The sequence below is a fragment of the Suncus etruscus genome, chromosome 11 (genome assembly GCF_024139225.1).
Source record: "Suncus etruscus isolate mSunEtr1 chromosome 11, mSunEtr1.pri.cur, whole genome shotgun sequence".
NCBI classification, from domain to species: Eukaryota; Metazoa; Chordata; class Mammalia; order Eulipotyphla; family Soricidae; genus Suncus; species Suncus etruscus.
The window spans coordinates 105715002-105735768 of record NC_064858.1 but is presented as its reverse complement, the minus strand read 5'-3'; the positions used below and the strand labels follow the sequence as shown (position 1 = coordinate 105735768).

Here is a 20767-nt window from a genome sequence, read left to right as displayed (position 1 = left end):
CTCTACTGGCTCATCTCCTTTGGGGAATGGCCCCTGGCTGGCCAGGCTGGGGAATCTTGTTGGTAGATGGATTAAAGTGTTAAAGTTAAAACTTAAAAAAAAAGGGGCCGGAGAGATAGCATGGAGGTGAGGTGTTTGCCTTTCATGCAGGAGGTCATCGGTTTGAATCCCGGCGTCCCATATGGTCCCCTGTGCCTGCCAGGAGCGATTTCTGAGCCTGGAGCCAGGAATAACCCCTGAGCACTGCCGGGTGTGACCCAAAAACCACAAAAAAAAAAAAAAAAAAAACAACCTCTACTAACAGTTACAGTAACTACAATGGATATATTTGAAAAATGTAATATGATTTAAGATAGGATCTTTAGTGTTTAAGTATATAACCCGTGGTATAATTGGGTATAGAATTGTCTAGCCTCAAAGAAACATTTTGGTCTAAAGAAAAGATTAAGAAAGAATTCAGGCCTCTCAGATGGTTGTACTTAACAGTATAGGATGGAAGAAAAAACAAAGTAATATCAACTGATAGATTTTATCAATTTTGAAAGCAAAAGAGATAAGAATTAAGACATTTACCTTGCATGACTTATCCAGTTTCAACCCCTGGAACTGCACTATCCCCACCACTATCAGTTCTCCCACCCCCCACCTCCTGCCCCAAGAGTGAGCCCCAGCACAGAGCCTGGAACATCACAAACCCTCCACTCAACATTAAAGTTTTACCAAGCTTTTAACACAGAATCTTTCTTGCATTAGAATTTTTCATTGCAATCCAACTGTTCCTCTGAAATACACAAATTTGGTTATTTCAGAGATGCTCCATTTATAAAGAATATATCAGCATACCAGCATGCAGAATAGCAGGAGAGAAATAGGAGAGAAACTGTTAACAATCAACACGATGGGGGCCGGGCGGTGGCGCTAGATGTAAGGTGACTGCCTTGCCTGCGCTATCCTTGGACGGACCACGGTTAGATCCCCCGGCGTCCCATATGGTCCCCCAAGCCAGGAGTGACTTCTGAGCGCATAGCCAGGAGTAACCTCTGAGCGTCACTGGGTGCCGGAGAGACAGCATGGAGATATGGCATTTGCCTTGCATGTGGAAGGAGGGTGGTTCGAATCCCAGCATCCCAGATGGTCCCCTGAGCCTGCCAGGAGGGATTTCTGAGCATAGAGCCAGGAGTATCCCTTGAGCACTGCCGGTGTGACCCAAAAACCAAAAAGCAAACAAACAAAAACCCAAAAAAACAAACAAACAAACAAAAAAGAATCAACACCATATGAAAGAATCGTTCAGTGACTTTGAATACATGCAATCCTGAGTTAAGATCCTCAGTGTGGTCACAAGCACTAAATGCAATCCTGACAACAGGCCAACTGTAATACATACCAAGTGCTGCAATCAGTAGATTCATAGCCACATCACAGCCATGTGTATAAAAAAAATCCCACAACAGGAGGAAAAAACCCTAGTGAGTACAGAAAATAAATGTGCAAGCACCTCAGCCAGGACATGCAATACCACCACAAGTACCACAGCTAAAAAATGTGAGCCCAGGGGCAGGAGAGATAGCACAAAGGTAGTGTGTTTGCTTGCACAAACACGATCTCATTCCTGGCATCTCGTATGGTCTACCAGGGGCAATTTCTGAGTGCAGAGCAAAGAGTAATTCCTGAGCACCACCGGGTGTACCCCCACCAAAAAAGTGTGTTCAGCAGCCAAAGTGTATGTGCAATCCCAGTTAATCTCAACATCAACAACAAAGTAAAGAAGGATGGGTGGGTACAGGGAGGGAATCCAAGAAGAAAAGTGTTACTCCTAACAATTGGTAGTGTCTCTAAAGTAGTGAACAAACGTCACCAAGAAAATTTATTTGGGGGGCCAGCACGGTGGCGCTAGAGGTAAGGTGTCTGCCTTGCCAGCGCTAGCCTAGGACGGACCGTGGTTCGATCCCCCGGCGTCTCATATGGTGCCCCAAGCCAGGAGCGACTTCTGAGCACATAGCCAGGAGTAGCCCGAGCGTCAATGGGTGTGGCCCAAAAACAAAAAAAGAAAAGAAAGAAGGAAGGAAGGAAGGAAAAGGAAGGAAGGAAGAAAGAAAGAAAGAAAGAAAAGAAAGAAAGAAAGAAAGAAAGAAGAAAGAAAGAAAAAGAAAGAAAGAAAGAAAGAAAGAAAGAAAGAAAGAAAGAAAGAAAGAAAGAAAGAAAATTTATTTGGGTTAAACTTAACTGTCCAAATAAATAGAACTTAAAACAGTAAACTGGCTTTGAACTATCTTTTATTAAAAAAAAAATTTCCAGGGCAAAGAAAGACAATAAATACATTGTAATTCAGTATCTTCAACTTATTATGGTCATTCATACCTGCTCACCTATACAACTTTGACCCTGCCTCTAATTAACCAATCTTGCCCCGTATTTGTTCAAACTTGTGTTTAAAAAAAAAAAAAAAAAAAAAAAAAAAAGCCTTCAATGAACCAGTGGGTAGGGCACTTGTCTTGCACATGCACATGGCTGACCCGAGTTCAATTCCCAGATCATACATGGTCATCCAAGCATCTCCAGGAATGATTCCAGAGTAGAGCCAGGATTAGATAGCCCTGATCACAGATGGGTAATCGCACCCCACCACCACCAAAATGTCCTGGCACATCCTCACTGACTCTTCTTAACCTTCTTCAGACATTCCTTAAAACCACTGCACATTTTCAACTCCTCTGAAACTCTATGACCAACTAAGACTCTGAAACTAATGTGACATAGCAATGTGTTAATTCTGCACGTATACCAAGTTTGTGACAACAACATCCTTTCTATAAATTTGAAAGAAAATCTTTTTTCTTTATTACTACTGAAAAGTTACTTTTTAAAATATATAAATTAATTAAAAAATCACCACCTTGTCTATTTTCCTTTCTGATATGAGTTATACACCTCAAAATGCCTTTAAAAAAATCTAAATAAAGCACATTTCATTCCAATGTGACACTTTTATAATGATGGAAATTAGCCACAAAGGGCTAATATTTGATTGAATCCTGGACAATGCAAGAATCTAGGGCTTCATCAATGACATACCTATGTCTGCGTTCCTTTCTCAACCTCCTCTCTTACTTAGGCGATGATCTTACTAGTATTTGTCGACAGTCAAATACAAGTATTTTCAGAAGCCTAGCTAACCTCTACACTTCTAAAAATCTATTATTTTCTGCAATTACTACTATGAAAATCGAATTCCCAGCAATATTCCTTTTTAAAGTTTCCTTTATTACTGGGTATTACTGTTTTATATACGCTAATCCCTGAATTAGGTTTCCTTTTCCTACCCGCTACATTGTCTGACAAACACATACTTTCCCTAGATGATTTCATTTACTTCCATTATTTCAGCTATGACTAACATAAGCAGTTAGAAATCATCAACTTCTGTCTCTAACCAATTCCTTGAGATTCAGGGGCTGAAGTGGTAGATTCATTATTACTATATCCAAATGTCCAGTGAACACTAGAAAACTTTAACTCCTCAAACTCATCATTCTTATATATCTCTATATCCTTAACTCTCTCTCAGTTGACAGTGTCATCAAAAAAACTAAACCAAAAACCCAAAACCCACCCTATTCTGGTCTTCTTTAGTTGACAGTGTCATCATCTATGCCCACATTTTCTCATCCATGCTTCACTTTATCTGAAAATACCAGTTAACGGGCCCGGAGAGATAGCACAGCGGCATTTGCCTTGCAAGCAGCCAATCCAGGACCAAAGGTGGTTGGTTCGGATCCCGGTGTCCCATATGGTCCCCGTTGCCTGCCAGGAGCTATTTCTGAGCAGACAGCCAGGAGTAACCCCTGAGCAACACCGGGTGTGGCCCAAAAACCAAAAAAAGAAAAAAGAAAAAAAAAAAAAAAAAAAAAAGAAAATACCAAACAAAAGAAAAAAAAAAAAGAAATCAGCATTAAGATTAAGTAAATTCTGGGGCCGGAGAGATAGCATGGAGGTAGGGCGTCTGCCTTGCTTGCAGAAGCAAGTTGGTTTAAATCCCAGCATCCCATATGGTTCCCCAAGCTTGCCTGCCAGGAGTGATTTCTGAGCATAGAGCCAGGAGTAACCCCTGATCGTTGCCAGGTGTGACCCAAAAAATAAACATATAAGACGAACCCCAAATTTTAAAAAGTTTTTCATGGGTTAAAAAGTCGTCTTATATGCCGGAAAATACGGTATCTAACTTTATCCATCCTACTTCCAAATCGGTGACTCTGAGTATTAAACCAAACAAACAAAAAATTTGCGGCTTAATCATTGAAATTTAGTTAACTAGGGCCAAAAGTCGCTTGGAATTCTCATACTTAAAAAAAATAATAAGGAATGTAGTACAGATTTATAAATGGTTTTAAAAAATAGTCAGCATCCGATAAGGAAAATTCAGTTCAGTTCTTTAATATTTTCCAATAAAAAAACAAGATACTATTTCTTCACCACAGACCCAAATCCAAATTTCTGGTACAAAGTTAAACTTTCCATAAAACAATAGAACGTACTCGTGATGAAGCGTGAGTCTTTACCTCACCAAAAGCCAGGGGAAAGTGAGCACTAAATAAGCGCTTAAACAAAATCCATCATTTGGGTTCCCTTTTCCTATAGATTTGCAAACGATCCCATTAATACAAAGTGACTATTATCAAGCACATTCTGTATTTAGAGGAAAGTTAAAGACAAAGTGTCTCAAGTAAATAAATCATTCCTAGATCTATGCATCAATTTTTCTGAAGGTAAGTAATGCCACCAAAGGGGGAGGGGGTGGGAGTTGGCTGTTTCTATAAAAAGCAAACTTCTTGCAAATCCAGCAATACACCATTTTCTAATCAGGCTACTGAGTTGCTATGAGCACATCATTTGCTTATGATAAGCAAGTAAAGAAATCTAATTCTTAAAAGACCTGCTATCATTTAAGATCTAGTGGTATCAAATTATTACCTAAAGAACTGACACTTTTTTAACGGGGAGCTAGCTATGCAGGCACTGATATCAAATTATTACCTAAAGAACTAACACTCGTTTCAGAAGGTAACTATGTAAACAATGACTCTAAAAATCAAGACTAGATAGATTTTGGACACATGTACTCATTCTCCAACCCCCCCCCCAAAAAAAATCCCTATTTATTTTACAACTGAAGTGATACAATGGAGACATTTGCCACAGCTACTAAAAGATGGGATTTTCTAGGAAGCCTGACAGCTCTAAGCACCGAAACAGAAGAACTTCATTTGAGATGTATCAGCTTCTCGTTTACTAGGCTAGGAATGTTTTAACATTTTCCATAATATTATTAGAGCCTAACCAATTTAATTTTTGCCCTGTACCGATCTGATCAAGACAGTTACCCGTTCTATGATTTCAGACTCCTTATCAAATAAATGGTTTGGAAAGAATAACCTAATAGTCCTTCCAATTTTAATGCAGTAAGAGGTTTTGTAAATCGTCCTCAGTCTTCCTACAGGAAGAAATTAAAATAGTAAAAAAACTTCCTTCTCAGTGCCTTACGAGGGCCTGTGGGCTTGTTCTTTAATGTGGATTCAAAGACTGCAATTCATACACACACTGCGCATATACTTATTGAGCAAATGTCCTAGTCAAAAGATGTTTTTAACATAATGCCCGACTACTTCCACAAACGATTCTTCTTGGATTGTAATGTTTTAACTCAAAATCTTAAATCAAAGAAAGTTACTTCCATTTTAAAAAGAAAATGAAAACTGAAGAAGCAAGTCCGGTTTCGGCAAATGACGAAATCAGAGTACCACTCAATGAACTCGAGCATTCATTTGTTTCTGCAACCGACCAATCCTCGACCAGCTTAAATCCACGGCACACATACGCAAGGATGTCCAAGTTTGACCATGCTCAGAGGACGAGAAAGTCATGCTGTTTAAGGAAGCTTGACATTAAGCAAAAGTTTCATTGACATGAGACAAACTGAACTGCTCGAAAATCCCAGAGAAAGGAAAAACAGTACATCCCTTAAAATCTAAGCATTAAATAACGAGGAATAAGATGAACACAAGGCGCTCGTGGATTTCGGGCCAGTCTTAAGAGTAAGGTACCGATTAACAAAAGCAATCGTGGAGAAATTCTTCTTCAAATAGAAAACTATAACAAGCTGAAAATGCGGTAGCAGTCGGCACCCTTGGTATAAACACAAAGTGTCTCCAGTAACTAAACCCTTGGTATAAAAACAAAGTGTCTCCAGTAACTAAACGTTTGTTTATAAAAGGAACGAGAGCTGCCCCCCCCTTTTTTAGTATGTCGAATGGGAATAGTCTGACAAGCTTTTTTTTAATTCATAAACTCTGCCCCCGTCCCCTCTTTAAGCCACTGTAAAATTGAGTCGTGCTGGACTCACAAGGCTTCTGCGATTCTTTCTAAGTACGAAGCTGGAAGGAACGATGTTTTTAAGGAGCCGAAGCGTTCGCTTTGATTCCGTGATCCCTTCGCGCCAAGTCTTGGCCATTGGAAAGCCGGCGTTTAAAGGGCTAAGGGTCGGCTTTGCTAACTAACTACAACTACGTTCGTGGATGTACTCCTTGCCCACTCAACTCAGTTCCTCCCAGCTGCTCTCTGAACGTGGTATCAAAAGAAGAGTGTCGCTCCGTCCTCCTGCACTGACTTTCAGTCTGAGCCCAGCTCCCTCCGCTTGACTGACTTCACTTCCTGGGGAAAGGAGGGAGGCGGGCGCCAGCCAGGCCGCCACGGGTCCGGCCCCAGCGGCCCCAGCTACTCGCAGCCCGAACACTCGCCCGGAACGCGAGGCTCCGAGGGCCAGGCCGGCAGCCAGCGACAGGGTCCGCACTTGTCGGAGCCGGCCCTTCTCGGGGCCCAGCCTGAGCGGCATCCCTGGGCGGGACTCCCGGCAGCGGCACCTGTTGCCCCTGGGTGCTGGTCCCGGGGCCGAGCGCTCGGCCGGAGGGAGGGAGGGAGGGAGGGAGCGAGCGTCCGCCGGGCGGAGACGGCGCCGGGGGGCCCATTCATTCCGGAGCGTGCCACGGCACGGCCGTCCGCCGGGCAGAGGCTCGGACGAGGGGCCAAGCGCCTCGTGTCCGCCCCCGAGAGCGACCGACGGCCGGCCTACCTGCAGCTCGCACCAGGCGACCTCGACCGTGGTCTCCGTGTCGAGCCCCTTGTAGACGGTCTTGAAGGAGCCGCGGCCGATCTCGATGTCGAACTTGAGGAAGCGGCCGTCGTTGGACATGCCCACGGCCTTGGTCTCCAGCTCCTCGATGTCGTCCTGCGCCGCGCCGCGCTCCTCGGGGGCCTCGCGGGGGCCGCCGCTGCCGCCTCTGGCGGGCGCGGCGTGGTCGTGGGGGTCGGCCGGGCGCTCCGGGGCGGCCGGGGTCGGGGCCGGGGCCGGGGCCGGCGTCGGCGCCGGGGCCGGGGCGGGCGCGGGGGCGGCGATCGCGGTGGCGGGCGCGGGGGTGGCGGGCGTCGGGGCGGCGGCGGGGGTCGTCTCCGAGCGGGGTCGCGGCGCCGGGGGCGGCGGCTGGGCGAGGCCGGGCAGCTCGAGCGCCGTGGCGTTGGAGTCGCAGATGACGCTGCGGCGGAAGAAGCGGTGCTCCGTGGTGGCGGCGGCGGCGGCGGCGGCGGCCCCGCGGCTGTCCTTGTCCATGGTGTGGCGGCGGCGCCGGAACTCGTCGCTGCGCGGGCCGCCGGGCAGCGCCCCCGCCGCCGCCCCCGTCGTCGCCCCGGCCCCGGCGCCCGGAGCCAGCTTGGCGGCCACGGACGAGTCGGAGCAGGCGCCGGAGCCGGGGCCGGGGCCGGAGCCGTTCTTGGGGCCGGGCGGCGGCGGCGTGAGGAACGGGGAGCGTCCGGGCTGCTTCTGGTCGGCGGCGCCGCCGGACATGGTGGCGGGTGGGTCGGGAGTGGAGTGGAGTGGAGGCGGGAAGGCGGGCGGCTCTTCTGAGGAGACTGGCGGGCTGGCGCTCAGCAGCGGCCGTCCGTCGGGCGCGGCGTCGGGGCGAGCGGCCGGGCGGCGCTGCGGAGGGAGAGAGGCCGCGGCGGGCGCTCAGGCTGCTGCGGCGGCTCCTGCGCGGGGCTCGTCGGCGGCGCCTCCCGGGCCGCTTCCATCCTGCGGCGCCTCAGCCCAGGCCCGCCGTGCGCCCGCGGGAGGCGTCGGCCCGGGCGGACCCCGGCTCCGGCTCCGGCTCGGCCCCCCGCCCGCCCGCGAACGAGCCTCAGGCGGCCGGTGGGAGGGGCCGCCCGCTCGCTCCCCTCAGCGCGGCCGGCGCAGGCCCGAGGCGGCAGGCAGCGAGCGCCGCTCACGGCGCGCCCATGTCGCCGACGGAGCGCCTCACAGCCCGGCCTCAGTCCTGAGGCGAACGGCGACGCGGGAAACACAAGGCAGAGAAAAGCGTAATCACCGCCACCGGGCGCCTTCCGTCCGCGAAGATGGCGGGGCCTTTTTTTTTTCTTTCTTTTTCTTTTTTTTTTTTTACACAGCGGCCGAGGAAGAAGAAGAAGGAGGAGGAGCAGAGACGAGCGGCGGCCGCCCGGGCTCACTCGCCGCGCTCAATGGCGCCGGCACACACCAGCGCCGCTCGGCCGCGCGGCCCCGCCCCCCGACGCCCCGGGCGGCCCCGCCCTCTCCCGCCCGACGCCCCCTGGGAAGTGTAGTCCCGGTGTAGGGGACTCGAACGGGCTGGCACGAGGGAAAGGACTACCGCGCCCGTGAGGCCCCGCGGCCGCCTCGCGCGGAGGCTCCTGGGAGTTGTCGTTCCGGCCCCGGACGGGCCGCTCCTTCGGGAAGGAAGGGGACGGTGGGAGCCCGGAGCCGAGCGGTCCCTCGCGGGGTCGCTGCGTCCCGTCCCGCGCTGCACATGGATGGATGGGCGCTGCTGGAGGGGAGCAGCGGGATTGGAGGGGCTCGGATGGGGAGAAGAAAGAAGGGGGGAAGGAAGGGCTGCAAAAGAAGGGGACCCCGCAGGAGGGAGGTCCCGGCATGCTCTTCTCCCGCTCGGGGCTTGCGGGGGCCCTGGAACATGATCCGTTGTTCGCCTCGGACAGATGTGCGGACCGTCTTGCACATCTGGCACAGCAGACGGGCTGGGGGACTTCGGGGTTGCGCCCGCATTGTTAAGGGAACTTTGCCACGACGTCTCCAAGACTGGTGCTCGTTGCTCAGAAGGCCCGGGAGCAACCCAGCGGCCTCCAGCCGCCTCCCTCCCTCCCTCACACGGCCACGTCTTCAGCTCCAGCCCCGCGCCGAGAGACGATCCTTCGGGCGCACTGTGCCCTGTTGAGGGCCGAGATGACAGCAAACTCCTGACTCGGCCAGGGCCGGGAACAAGCAGGCACAAGCAGCGCCTAGGCTCCAGCAAAGAGCAGGCCCCGCTACGCGCCTTGGAGTTGCCACCTTGTGCTCGGGGACTTGGCAAAGTGCAAGCGCCCATCCCTCCCTTCCCTGGAGGTGCTTGAAGCCAGAAAGCCAGAAAGCAACACGTCCCTCTTCTACCCCGATTGGCACCTGGTGGAAACCCAGAGCCACAGACTTGAAGAGCAATGGCATCCTGCACTCCCCGGACCCCTTTTCTTCTCACAACTCCTGGACTTCGACACCGGACGAGTCCCCAGCACCAGGGGGCAGCAGACCGAGAAGGGAGCCTGGAAACCCGGAGGCACTTCGAAGGAAGTGCAGCCCTACGGGGAGGAGCGGGAGGCCCTGAACGCGAGCTGTCATTGGGAAGCAATTTGACAGATGGCTTGTTTCTCCGAAAATAATAAGACTACAGTGCCCTCTATTCATTTTCGCTCTCAAAGATGCGCTAGGTCTTATTTTCAGGGATGCCTTATTTACAGGGAAACACGTAGGAGATTCCTTAAGCACTGAGTTTCCTAGGAAATGCCTACAGCTTAGCTGGCAGTGCTCTACTTAAGAGAAGTTTTCTATACTATTCACACTCGATAATCTGATATATATATAAAAAACAGTATTTTTTTTATCTTTTCGTTTATCAAAAACTACACTTGAAGGTCTGCAAAAACACTTGGTTTAACAACCAATGGGGCGGCTCATTTTCATGAATCTAACGAATGATGACCATTTTAAATACAAGCTCCGTCAAGGCAAGCTAGAAGTACCAAAGTAATTAAATTGTGTTGTTTTATGAGCAGCGTTTGCTAGAGGAATGGGAAAATTTGTGGTGTGAGTTGTTCTCCATACACAAATTTAATGTACAACAAGAGGGAAACAGTAAGGCACCTGTTCGTTGTTCTCCATGAAGCTGTTTCTTAGAATTGGCTCATGTTTCCTTAGTAAGAGAAGCAGTCTACTTTTAATCATAAGGCGACGAATGTTTAGGGTAACTACTTGATATGTAAGAAGGTCAATTTATGTCATTGATCAGAAGACCACTAAGAAATGGCATTTTGTGTGGATGGTCATTAAAGACTACAATGATGCCTATTTCTGACTGACGACTAAACTTTGGTCACACTGCATTGAACACAAGACCCTTAACAGTCAACATGCCCTATCATATGTTATTTTAACTTAGGAAGAGCCAAATTCGTTGTCATGATTTTCGTTATTTACTTAAAAACAACATTGCCCTGAGACAACTCTCCTAGTTCTAAAACATTTGTTTGACTGTGAAAACAGTTACAACTTTAAGTTGTACATAGAACAAACTATCTGTAAAGATTAAACTATTTCGTGTAATTTCTACCACAAAAAAAGCTTTTGCTCAATTTTAATGCTTATCAACTTTTAATGAATGTGATATTTTCTGGACTTAAAACTATTATATCACTGATAGTGCTTTTCTTATTTTTCAATGTAAAGAAATAACCCCTCTATAATCCACATAAAATACCAAGTGTCACAGGATGAACCGGAATACCATGGATGCCTTAGTTCTGCTTTGGCTTGCAGACAGGTGGACCCTGGAAAGAATTTTTTTTTCTTGCATCTTCTTTATTCATTGTGTTTATTTGTTTGTATTTGGGCCACACTCAAGGCTCAGGGCTTTTTCCTGACTCTGGGCTCAAAGTCACTCCTGGCTGAACCGTGGGGACCACATGGGGTGCTGAGAGTTGAAATCAGGTCTGCCTGGACAAGGGCAAAAGCCCTGCCCACTGTACTATCTCTCCAGCCTTCTTCTTCCATTTTCACATGTTACTTTTACAAGACCCTGCCATTGGTAACTGACTAATAATGAAATCCAGAGATTGCTTTATGTCTGTGACTAAATACACAACATCGACCATTACTTTGTATGTGACCTAATTCATTAGAGCAGCTTTTTGAAGTATATTGAAAAATTCATCTTGGGGCCGGAGAGATAGCATGGAGGTAAGGCGTTTGCCTTTCATGCAGGAGGGGTCATCGGTTCGAATCCCAGGCGTCCCATATGGTCCCCCGTGCCTGCCAGGAGCAAGCAATTTCTGAGCTGGAGCCAGGAATAACCCCTGAGCGCTGCCAGGTGTGACCCAAAAAACCACAAAAAAAAAAAAAAAAAAAAAAAGAAAAATATCATCTTGAGAACATTGCTTCTTTCCCACATTTCCATGCTCTTTTGTCTGCCTTGATTTTTTTTTTTACTTTTCCTTCTCGTCAAGAATTCAAGAAAAAAAAAGAATTAGGCAGAAGAGCAATTAGCCAAATAATGAAGGATACGTTAAAAAAAAAACTTTTCTTATTGTGAATGAAGGAGAGTATAATTTACCCTAGCCAAAATAACATAACCAAATAACCATAACATTAAAAACAGAGGTAGGTATGACTCAGATGAGAGAACACAGAAATAATCTTATATCAATAGGAAGTTTAATGTATTAGAAAATGTTATTTCAAGTTATTTGAAAAAAAGTTTAAAAATGGGCAATAGTTATTCATTTGCAAAATAAATTGACTACCTCGTGGCATTCACAAAATTTCACATAATTTAGAAAGTAAGTTTTTACAGAATTCAAAGAACTTTTGAAGTATAGGAAAATATTGAGTAAAGAAATATTTCAAAGAACAACCCAAAAGCTATAAGGAAAATATCTCTTTCAAAACTGATGAATCTGGGGCCGGGCGGTGGTGCTAGAGGTAAGGTGTCTGCCTTGCCAGCGCTAGCCTAGGACGGACCGCGGTTCGATCCCCCGGCATCCCATATGGTCCCCCAAGCCAGGAGCGACTTATGAGCGCATAGTCAGGTGTAACCCCTGAGCGTTACGGGTGTGGCCCAAAAACAAAAAAACAAAACAAAAAAACCTGATGAATCTTATACAATAAGACATAAATGCTGAAGTGGCAGAAAAACCTGTATCTTAAGAGATTAATAGCCAAAATATGCAAAATAACCCAATAGAAAGAGAAAAAGGATATGAAAAGGCAATACAGGAGAAAATGCAAGTGGAAAAATAAACATAAAAGGATGCTGAAAATCAGTAATTAAGGAAGTGTACATTACAGTACTTATTTTCTTTTATAAAATTGGTAAATAGGGCCCAGAGAGATAGCACAGCGGTGTTTGCCTTGCAAGCAGCCAATCCAGGACCAAAGGTGGTTGGTTCAAATCCCGGTGTCCCATATGGTCCCCCGTGCCTGCCAGGAGCTATTTCTGAGCAGACAGCCAGGAGTCAACCCTGAGCACCGCGGGTGTGGCCCAAAAAAACCAAAAAAAATAAATAAAATAAAATTGGTAGATATTAAAGAATTTACATTATCAAAATATCACAATGCTATGGAGAAACAAGTGTGCTCTACCATAAATTAATCTTACCTTTTTTTGCACAATTTCCTAGTGCTTATTAAAATGTACAGTGTATATAACCTTTAATTCACCATTTTTCCTTCTTGATATCTACCTTAGAGAAATATTCATACATGTTCACTTAGAAATATAAAAAGGTCCATTAGTATTTGGTCTATAGCAACATAAATGGAAATTTTCTGCATGTAGATTGATATCTCATTGGGGGGCATAGTTCAGCAATAGAAAAGCAGGAATAAGTATATATAATAGCATGGAATTAGTGAAAAATAGAAGGTATGTGCTAGATTATATTGTATTGACAATAACCATTTCCATATATGTTTACTTTCTCGGAGAAAACATCTGGACAGTACACACTGAAATGAGCAGGGTTTACTTTTGAGAAGTACTCGTATCTTTATTGTGTGGCTTTCATATGTTGCTTAACAACCTTTGGAGCAACAGTAGGCCACAAACACGTCAGTCGGCCTCAACAAGCTATTTCACATAGACTAGGCAGTATGCAGTAGCCTGTGCCATCTAGATGTGTGTGTTTACGGCTATGTTATAGATGCAACAACAAAGTAGTTTAATGGGTCCAGGAAACAGTATATGCATCCAGGTACACGTGGCCCATCCTGGTTTGATCCCCAACCCTCACAGTCTTGTCCCAAGCCCAGTCAGGAGGAACCCCAAAACATATTTTTGAAAAAAACTTATGACCTATTTTTCAGAATATATCACCGTTGTTACACAATGCATGCATCTATTTTTTTATTACAATTTGTAAAATACAGAATAGAAAAAAAAATCCTAGCTGCTCTATTAGTCAGATATGTGTCTTTAAGATTAAAGTATGTTTTATTCCAAACTGACAAAACTGTAATTATAAGCACTCTGATGTTATTTAATTTTACATAGAAATATTTTAATGACTACACATAGTATTTCAATACATGACATAGGACCAAGTCTGCTTAAGACAGCAGCTAAAAATAACCAGGAAAAGTGGGGAACCATGTCCTGTTCCAGGCTTTAACAAGTTCTCATAGGAAGCAACATATCAGAATTAGCAAGAAAGCTTTTTACAAAATACACCTGTTGGAATGTTTTGCCACTAACCTACCTGACTGAGGTTTACTTTTTTATTTTTTTATTCTAGTTTATTTTGGGGCCACCCCCACCTGTGCTCAGTGCTTATTGCTGACTCTGACTGACCTTAGGGATCAGTCCGGGAGTTTTTTGGGAGACCATATGTAGTGTCACGGATCAAACCAAGGATCAAACCAACCTTCCTTACGGGCTATACGATCTCTCCAGCCCCTAACTGTATTTTTGGTAAGAAAATTCAGTGAAAGCAGAACTTTAGACAAGGAATTAAGGATGTTGGAAAATACAAAGTCACAGAACAGATAAAGATCAATTTACAGAAAACGCAAAATACATTATACACACATAAGTAGACAGGCATATCTATACATACAGAAGGTAATGTCATAATGGCCATAGTAAACAATTTGAAGGGGAAAATTGAGGAATATCATAAGATTTCTACTCAATCTATAAAATGGCATACTATTATTTAAAGGTAAACTACAAAGATAATGTAGGGGCTGGGGAGATGACACCACAACTTAAATTGTTTTGGGTTTTGGTTTTTTGTTTTGTTTTGTTTTGGGTTTTGGTTTTTGGGGGTATATTTAGTGACACTCAGAGATTACTCATGGCTCTGTGCTCAGAAATTGCCACGGCAAAAAAAAAAAAAAAGAAGAAAAGAAAAGAAAGAAAGAAGGAAGGAAGAAAGACAGAAAGAAAGAAAGAAAGAAAGAAAGAAGAAAGAAAGAAAGAAGGAAGAAAGAAAGAGAGATAGAAAGAAAGAAAGAAAGAAGAAAGAAAGAAAGAAAGAAAGAAAGAAGAAAGAAAGAAAGAAAGAAAGAAAGAAAGAAAGAAAGAAAGAAAGAAAGAAGAGAGAAAGAGAAAGAGAGAGAGAGAGAGAGGGAGGGAGGGAGGGAGGAGGGAGGAGGGAGAGAGGGAGAAAGAGGGAGGAGGGAGGGAAGAAGGGAGGGAAGAAGGGAAGGAAGGGAGGGAGGAGGGAAGGAAGGAAGAAAGGAGGGAAGGAAGAAGGGAAGGAAGGGAGGGAAGGAAGGAAGGGAGGAGGGAAGGAAGGAAGGAAGAAGAGAAGGAAGGAGAGAAGAAAGAAGAAAGAAAAAATGATAGCATGGAGGTAAGGCATTTGCCTTGCATGCAGAAGAACGGAGGTTCAAATCGCAGCATCCCATGTAGTCCCTTGTGCCTGCCAGGAGCGATTTCTCAGCATAGAGCCAGGGGTAACCCTTGAGTGCTGCCGAGTGTAACCCCCCCCCCAAAAAAAAAAACCTTAAGAAAAAGTGTCCATTTGTGACAAAGATATATAATTTATAATTAAAGATTTTATAATTTTATTCTCTTAGTATGAACTCCAAATTCTAAATTAAGTAATAATACTCTGTAGAAGACAGATTTATATATATATATATATTTTTTTTTTTTTCTTCTTCTTCTTCTTCTTAGTTTTTGGGTCACACCAGTGGTGCTCAGGGGTTACTCCTGGCTCTGTGCTCAGAAGTCATTCCTGGCAGGCATAGAGGACCATATGGGATGCAGAGATTCTTTTTGTTTGTTTGTTTGGTTGGTTGGTTTTTTTGTTTGTTTTTTTGTTTGTTTTTGGGTCACACCCGGCGGTGCTCAGGGGTTACTCCTGGCTATCTGCTCAGAAATAGCTCCTGGCAGGCACGGGGGACCCTATGGGACACCGGGATTTGAACCAACCACCTTTGGTCCTGGATCAGCAGCTTGCAAGGCAAATGCCGCTGTGCTATCTCTCCGGGCCCGAATGCAGAGATTCTAACCACCATCTGTTTGAATTAGCTGCTTGCAGGGCAAATGTCCTACCACTGTGCTCTCTCTGCTCCCCCTATATAGATTTTTTAATATATAGAAATAATCCTTAAATAATCTTAAATTAATTTAACATTATTTTATAATATCACATAGTGATCCCTGAGCATGGAACCAAGGGAGGAATTTTTGTAACATAATTTTAGCAGTGCTGCTTAATCCATTTTTACATGTATAGGTGCAAAATCAAGTGCCATTCCAACACCAAAAGATCCTTCTACTTATTTCTCCCACTAAACCTTATATCTCTCTAGTAACACTGTAGTTTTTTTCAAGTCTAGATATTAGTTTGCAGCAGTGGGTGGGGGGGATTGCCAGTTAATATGTCCCACATATGAGTGAAACCGTCCAGTACTTGTCTTCTTTATTCTTATGTTTTTCACTTAGCACAGTTACCTCAGGATCCATTTATTTTTCCCCAAGTGGCATGGTTTTATTTACTTATTTATTTATTTATTTATTTATTTATTTTTGGGTTTTGGGCCACACCCGGCGGTGCTCAGGGGTTACTCCTGGCTATCTGCTCAGAAATAGCTCCTGGCAGGCACGGGGGACCATATGGGACACTGGGATTCAAACCAACCACCTTAGGTCCTGGGTCGGCTGCTTGCAAGGCAAACACCACCGTGCTGTTCTCCGGTCCCAGTTATATATATATTTTTAAAAACAAAATAATATTCTTTGTTATTGTTGTTGTTGTTTGTATTTTTGGGCCACACCCAGCAGCGCTCAGGGGTTACTTCTGGCTCTTCACTTAGAAATCACTCCTGGCAGGCTCCAGGGCATATGGGATGCTGAGGATCCAACTGGGGTTGGTCATGTGCAAGGCAAATGCCCTACCCACTGTGCTATTGCTCCGGTCTCCAAAATAATATTCTATTAAGGATAAGATAGTTTATTTATCCAGTCATCTGTCAATAAGTATTTAGATTGGTTCCATATTTTATCTATTGTGAATAATGCTGATATGAATATAGGACTCAAGTATCTTTGAAAATCAGAGTTTTCATAGGCTGCAGATAAATGCCTAAGAGTTGTAAAACAGGACCATATGGTATTTTTTTTCTGTTTAGCCCCTTTGAGGGGCTAAATACATGAATTGGAGCGAGGAAAATATTTTCAATAAAGGATCTGGGAAAACTGACTAGCTCTGTATATATTCTATAATTTATTTAATTATATTCATTAAAGTATATATTTATATTATATTTATGTATTATATTTCACTAAACTTTCTATTCAGTCTATAATTATTAATTATGATTATTATAGATTTGTAATGTAATTTATTCTGTTTGTACAGTTTTGGGTTTGTCTGTGGGGGGACAGAGTTGGGATCATAACCCAGTGGTGCACAGGGCTTACTCCAGGCTCAAGAATCACTCCTAGGCCCGAAGAGATAGCACAGCAGCGTTTGCCTTGCAAGCAGCCAATTCAGGACCAAAGGTGGTTGGTTCGAATCCCGGTGTCCCATATGGTCCCCCGTGCCTGCCAGGAGCTATTTCTGAGCAGATAGCCAGGAGTAACCCCTGAGCACCGCCAGGTGTGACCCAAATACAAAAAAAAAAAATCACTCCTAGCAGAGTCAGGGAACCTTTTGAGGTGCTGAGAAATGTACTTGAGTTGGCTGCATTCTAGGCAAGTATCCTGCCTGTTGTATAACTCTCCACACCCTATAGTATACTTTATTTATTTATTGATTGATTGATTGATTGATTGACTGATTGGTCTCTGGGCCACACCCAGCAGTTCTCAGGGGCCACTCCTGACTCTGCGCTCAGAAATTGCCCTGGTAGGCTGGGGGACCATATGGGATGGTGGGAATCAAACCAGGTCCCTCCCGGGTTGGCCACATGCAAGGAAAAAACACCTACCGCTGTACTATCTCTCTGGCATCCATAGTCTACTTTAATGTCAGTACTTGCACTGATCAGACCTTTTTCCCTCTTTAATATTCCTTTGACTATTCTAGGGGTTTTATTGTTCCATTATTTTCAAATTTGAAAAGAACTTGGTCTGTGTCCTTTAAAACTGCCATGGGAATTTTGATAGGAATTGAGTTGAATCTATAAAACATTTTGGTTTGGATGGTCATTTTACTAATATTGATTATATGAATTCACAATCAAGATAGGTGTTTTCGTTTCTTTGAATGTTCTCTTATTTATTGCAACGGTGATTTAAAGGTTTGATTTTTTTACCTCCTTCGTTAAGTTTATTGATAGATATTTGAATCTTTTTGCACAATAATAAATGAGATTTATGGGTTTTTTTTCTTTCTCTTACGTTGCTTACATATAAGAATGCAAAAGTATAAAAGAGAAAGAAATTGATTTTGTAACCAGCCACTATTCAGATGTATTGTTTCTAGGAGTGTTTTGGTAGAGATTTTAGAGTTTTATACATAAAATATGTCATCAGCAAGTTTTACTTCTTCTTTACCAATCTAAATCCCTTTCATTTCTCTTTTGAATTATTGGGCTAAGATTTACAATATTATTTATTTATTTTAACAATATTTTTATTTTATTTATTTAGGTCACAACCAGCGGCGCTCAAGGGTTACTCAAAAAATCACTCCTGGCAGGCTCGGGGGACCATATGGATTGTTAGGGATTGAACCTGGGTTGGGCACATGCAAGCAAATGCCCTATCTGCTGTGCTATTATCGCTCTGGCCCCCAATATCATTTTAAATAGAGCTGAGAGTGGACATCCTTATTTTGTGCCTGATTTTAGGTGACTTTTAGTTTTCCTTTTTTAGTTCACTTTGCTTAATTAACCTCCTAGGTTCACTCTGCAACTGAAAAAAATAGGTTAGCAAATTTAATAATAAAAGCAATACTTTAAAATAATGATGTCAGGGGCCAGAGTGGTGGCGCAAGTGGTAGGGCATCTGCCTTGCACGTGCTAACCTAGGACGGACTGTGGTTCGATCCCCCAGCGTCCCATATGGTCCCCCAAGCCAGGAGCGATTTCTGAGCGCATATTGAGGCATAACCCCTGAGCGTCACCAGGTGTGGCCCCCGAAAAAACCAAACAGGAAGAATAAAATAAAATAAAATAATGATGTCAATATTATAATCTTCAAAATGTATCTTGACTCAGTGAAGATATTGTTATAATCTTACTCTTAAAATGGGTGAGAATTAGAAGAGCTCCACTTTCTATACTAGATAATTCTCTATAATAGACAGACTACATATTATTTTAAGACAGTAATAATAGTTCTGAAATAGTAGTCTTGTTTTTCCCCAGCTTAATCACAAAGTTCACAAAATTATATATAATACAAGAAACAAAAGGAGAAGAAAAAGGAACCTATGCCTTCTATGTCAAGAGTGGAGGCTGTGGGCAAATTCACCTTCACAGAATTAGCTCCTTTGTTTAATGCAATCAATGATAAGTTGGTATTTCTTTTACAAACTTTCGGTGAAGTTTCTTTATTCCTGCCTCAGTAAAATCTTAAAATGAGTATTTTTTCCTTATGAGTACATTCCCTCCCTTACCCTGTCTCCTAAGATACCTCTAAATTTTTTTCAATGTGCCTATCCGCATGAGGTTTCTACTGAAAAGGAAACACACCAAATTTTCACTTCATATGCTGTATAATTTTCATTCTTCGACAATGGTAACATACTGGTGACAGAGGGCCATATTTCACAGAAAATCTAAATTTGTAATGTGGGGGGTTCTAAAGAAGGACAAGATAATGTTGCCTCTTAGTTGCTTAGTAGTTACTTCCCCCCAGTATTTTTGTTTGTTTTGGGCCACACCCAACTGTGCTCAGGGATTACTCCTGGTTCTGTGCTCAGAAATGGCTCCTGGCCTGGTGGGTCATATGAAATGCTGGGGATCAAACTCAAGTCCGTCCTGGGTCAGCTGCGTGCACAGCAAACGCCCTACTACTGTGCTACCACTCTACTCCACCCCCAATATTTTTAATTGAAGCATAATGGTTAATATTGTTTAATGATTACTGTGCACGCTTAGAGCTTATTGGGAGTAGATTCTCAAAGTAAACCCTTTTATTGCCAGTCTGGTTTTTAGTTCTCTATCTGCACATCTATACAGGTCTTAGAAGTTTGGACCAAAGTATAAAATCAGGACAGAATAGCATTACAGAATCCTCTCGCTTGTCTCTGCCAAAACATACTGCTGGAAAAAGAGTCAGAGAGATAGTAAGTCATGAGGCTAACATGATTGCTAACATAGGTGCAATCTCTTGCTTCACATATGAGACTCACCAGAAGTGATCCCTAGATAAAAAGTCATGAATAAGCCCTGAACACTCTTAGGTGTGACCCAAGCCAAACAAAAATTAAAAAATAACTACTAGGACATGTTGAAATATTGGATTAACTAAAAAAAAAAATCAAGACACAAATGTTAGGCCTTTATCTGAAAAATAATGTGCCAGATTGTTTTTCACTCATGAATAATGATTAAGAAGCCAAGTGCTAGAGAGATAGCTGAAGCAGCTGAGTGCATACTTTGCATGTGGACAGCCCAGTTCAAACCCAGGCACTTCATGGTATTATGAGCACCACTGGGAAAAGTCCCTGAGCATTATCTGGTGTGACCTTAAAAAAAGAAAAGTGAAATTGGTGATGGGAATGCTGCACTGGTGAAGGGGGGTGTTCTTTACATGACTGTAATCATACAGCTATAATCATGTTTGTAATCATGGTGTTTAAATAAAGATAATTATTAAAAAAAAAAGAAAAGTAAAAACAACAAAAATAGAAGGCCAAAATTTTGACCCCTGGCCAAAAAAATTTTGGTTTTGTTTTGTTTTGGGGCCACACCTAACAGTGCTCAGGGGTTACTCCTGGTTCAAGGGACCACACAGGATATCAGACATCAAACCTGGGTTGGCCGCTTGCAAGGTAAGCATCCTACGCCCTGTGCTATTGCTCCGGCCCCAGGCCAAAGAAATTTTTTAAAAATTATAAGGAAGCTGGAAAGACTCAGCCACTTGTCCAATGCTAACTCTATTTTACTCATTTCCTTCTTCTTGCTTAGTTGGTAACATTGTTGTTGTAGTGCCCAGGATGTGTGCTCCTATACTCACTCAGTGGTAGTGACTACCTGGAGATG

General features: G+C 43.9%; 1 protein-coding gene across 1 annotated transcript in view; it reads right to left on the bottom strand.

The window, feature by feature from the left end:
- Positions 1 to 7894, bottom strand: part of WNK1 (WNK lysine deficient protein kinase 1) — a 134464-nt gene extending 126570 nt beyond the window's left edge. The window contains 1 exon segment of the mRNA XM_049783240.1: positions 7127 to 7894. Coding sequence (XP_049639197.1) covers positions 7127 to 7894 — 768 coding nt within the window.
- Positions 7895 to 20767: the final 12873 nt, after the last annotated feature.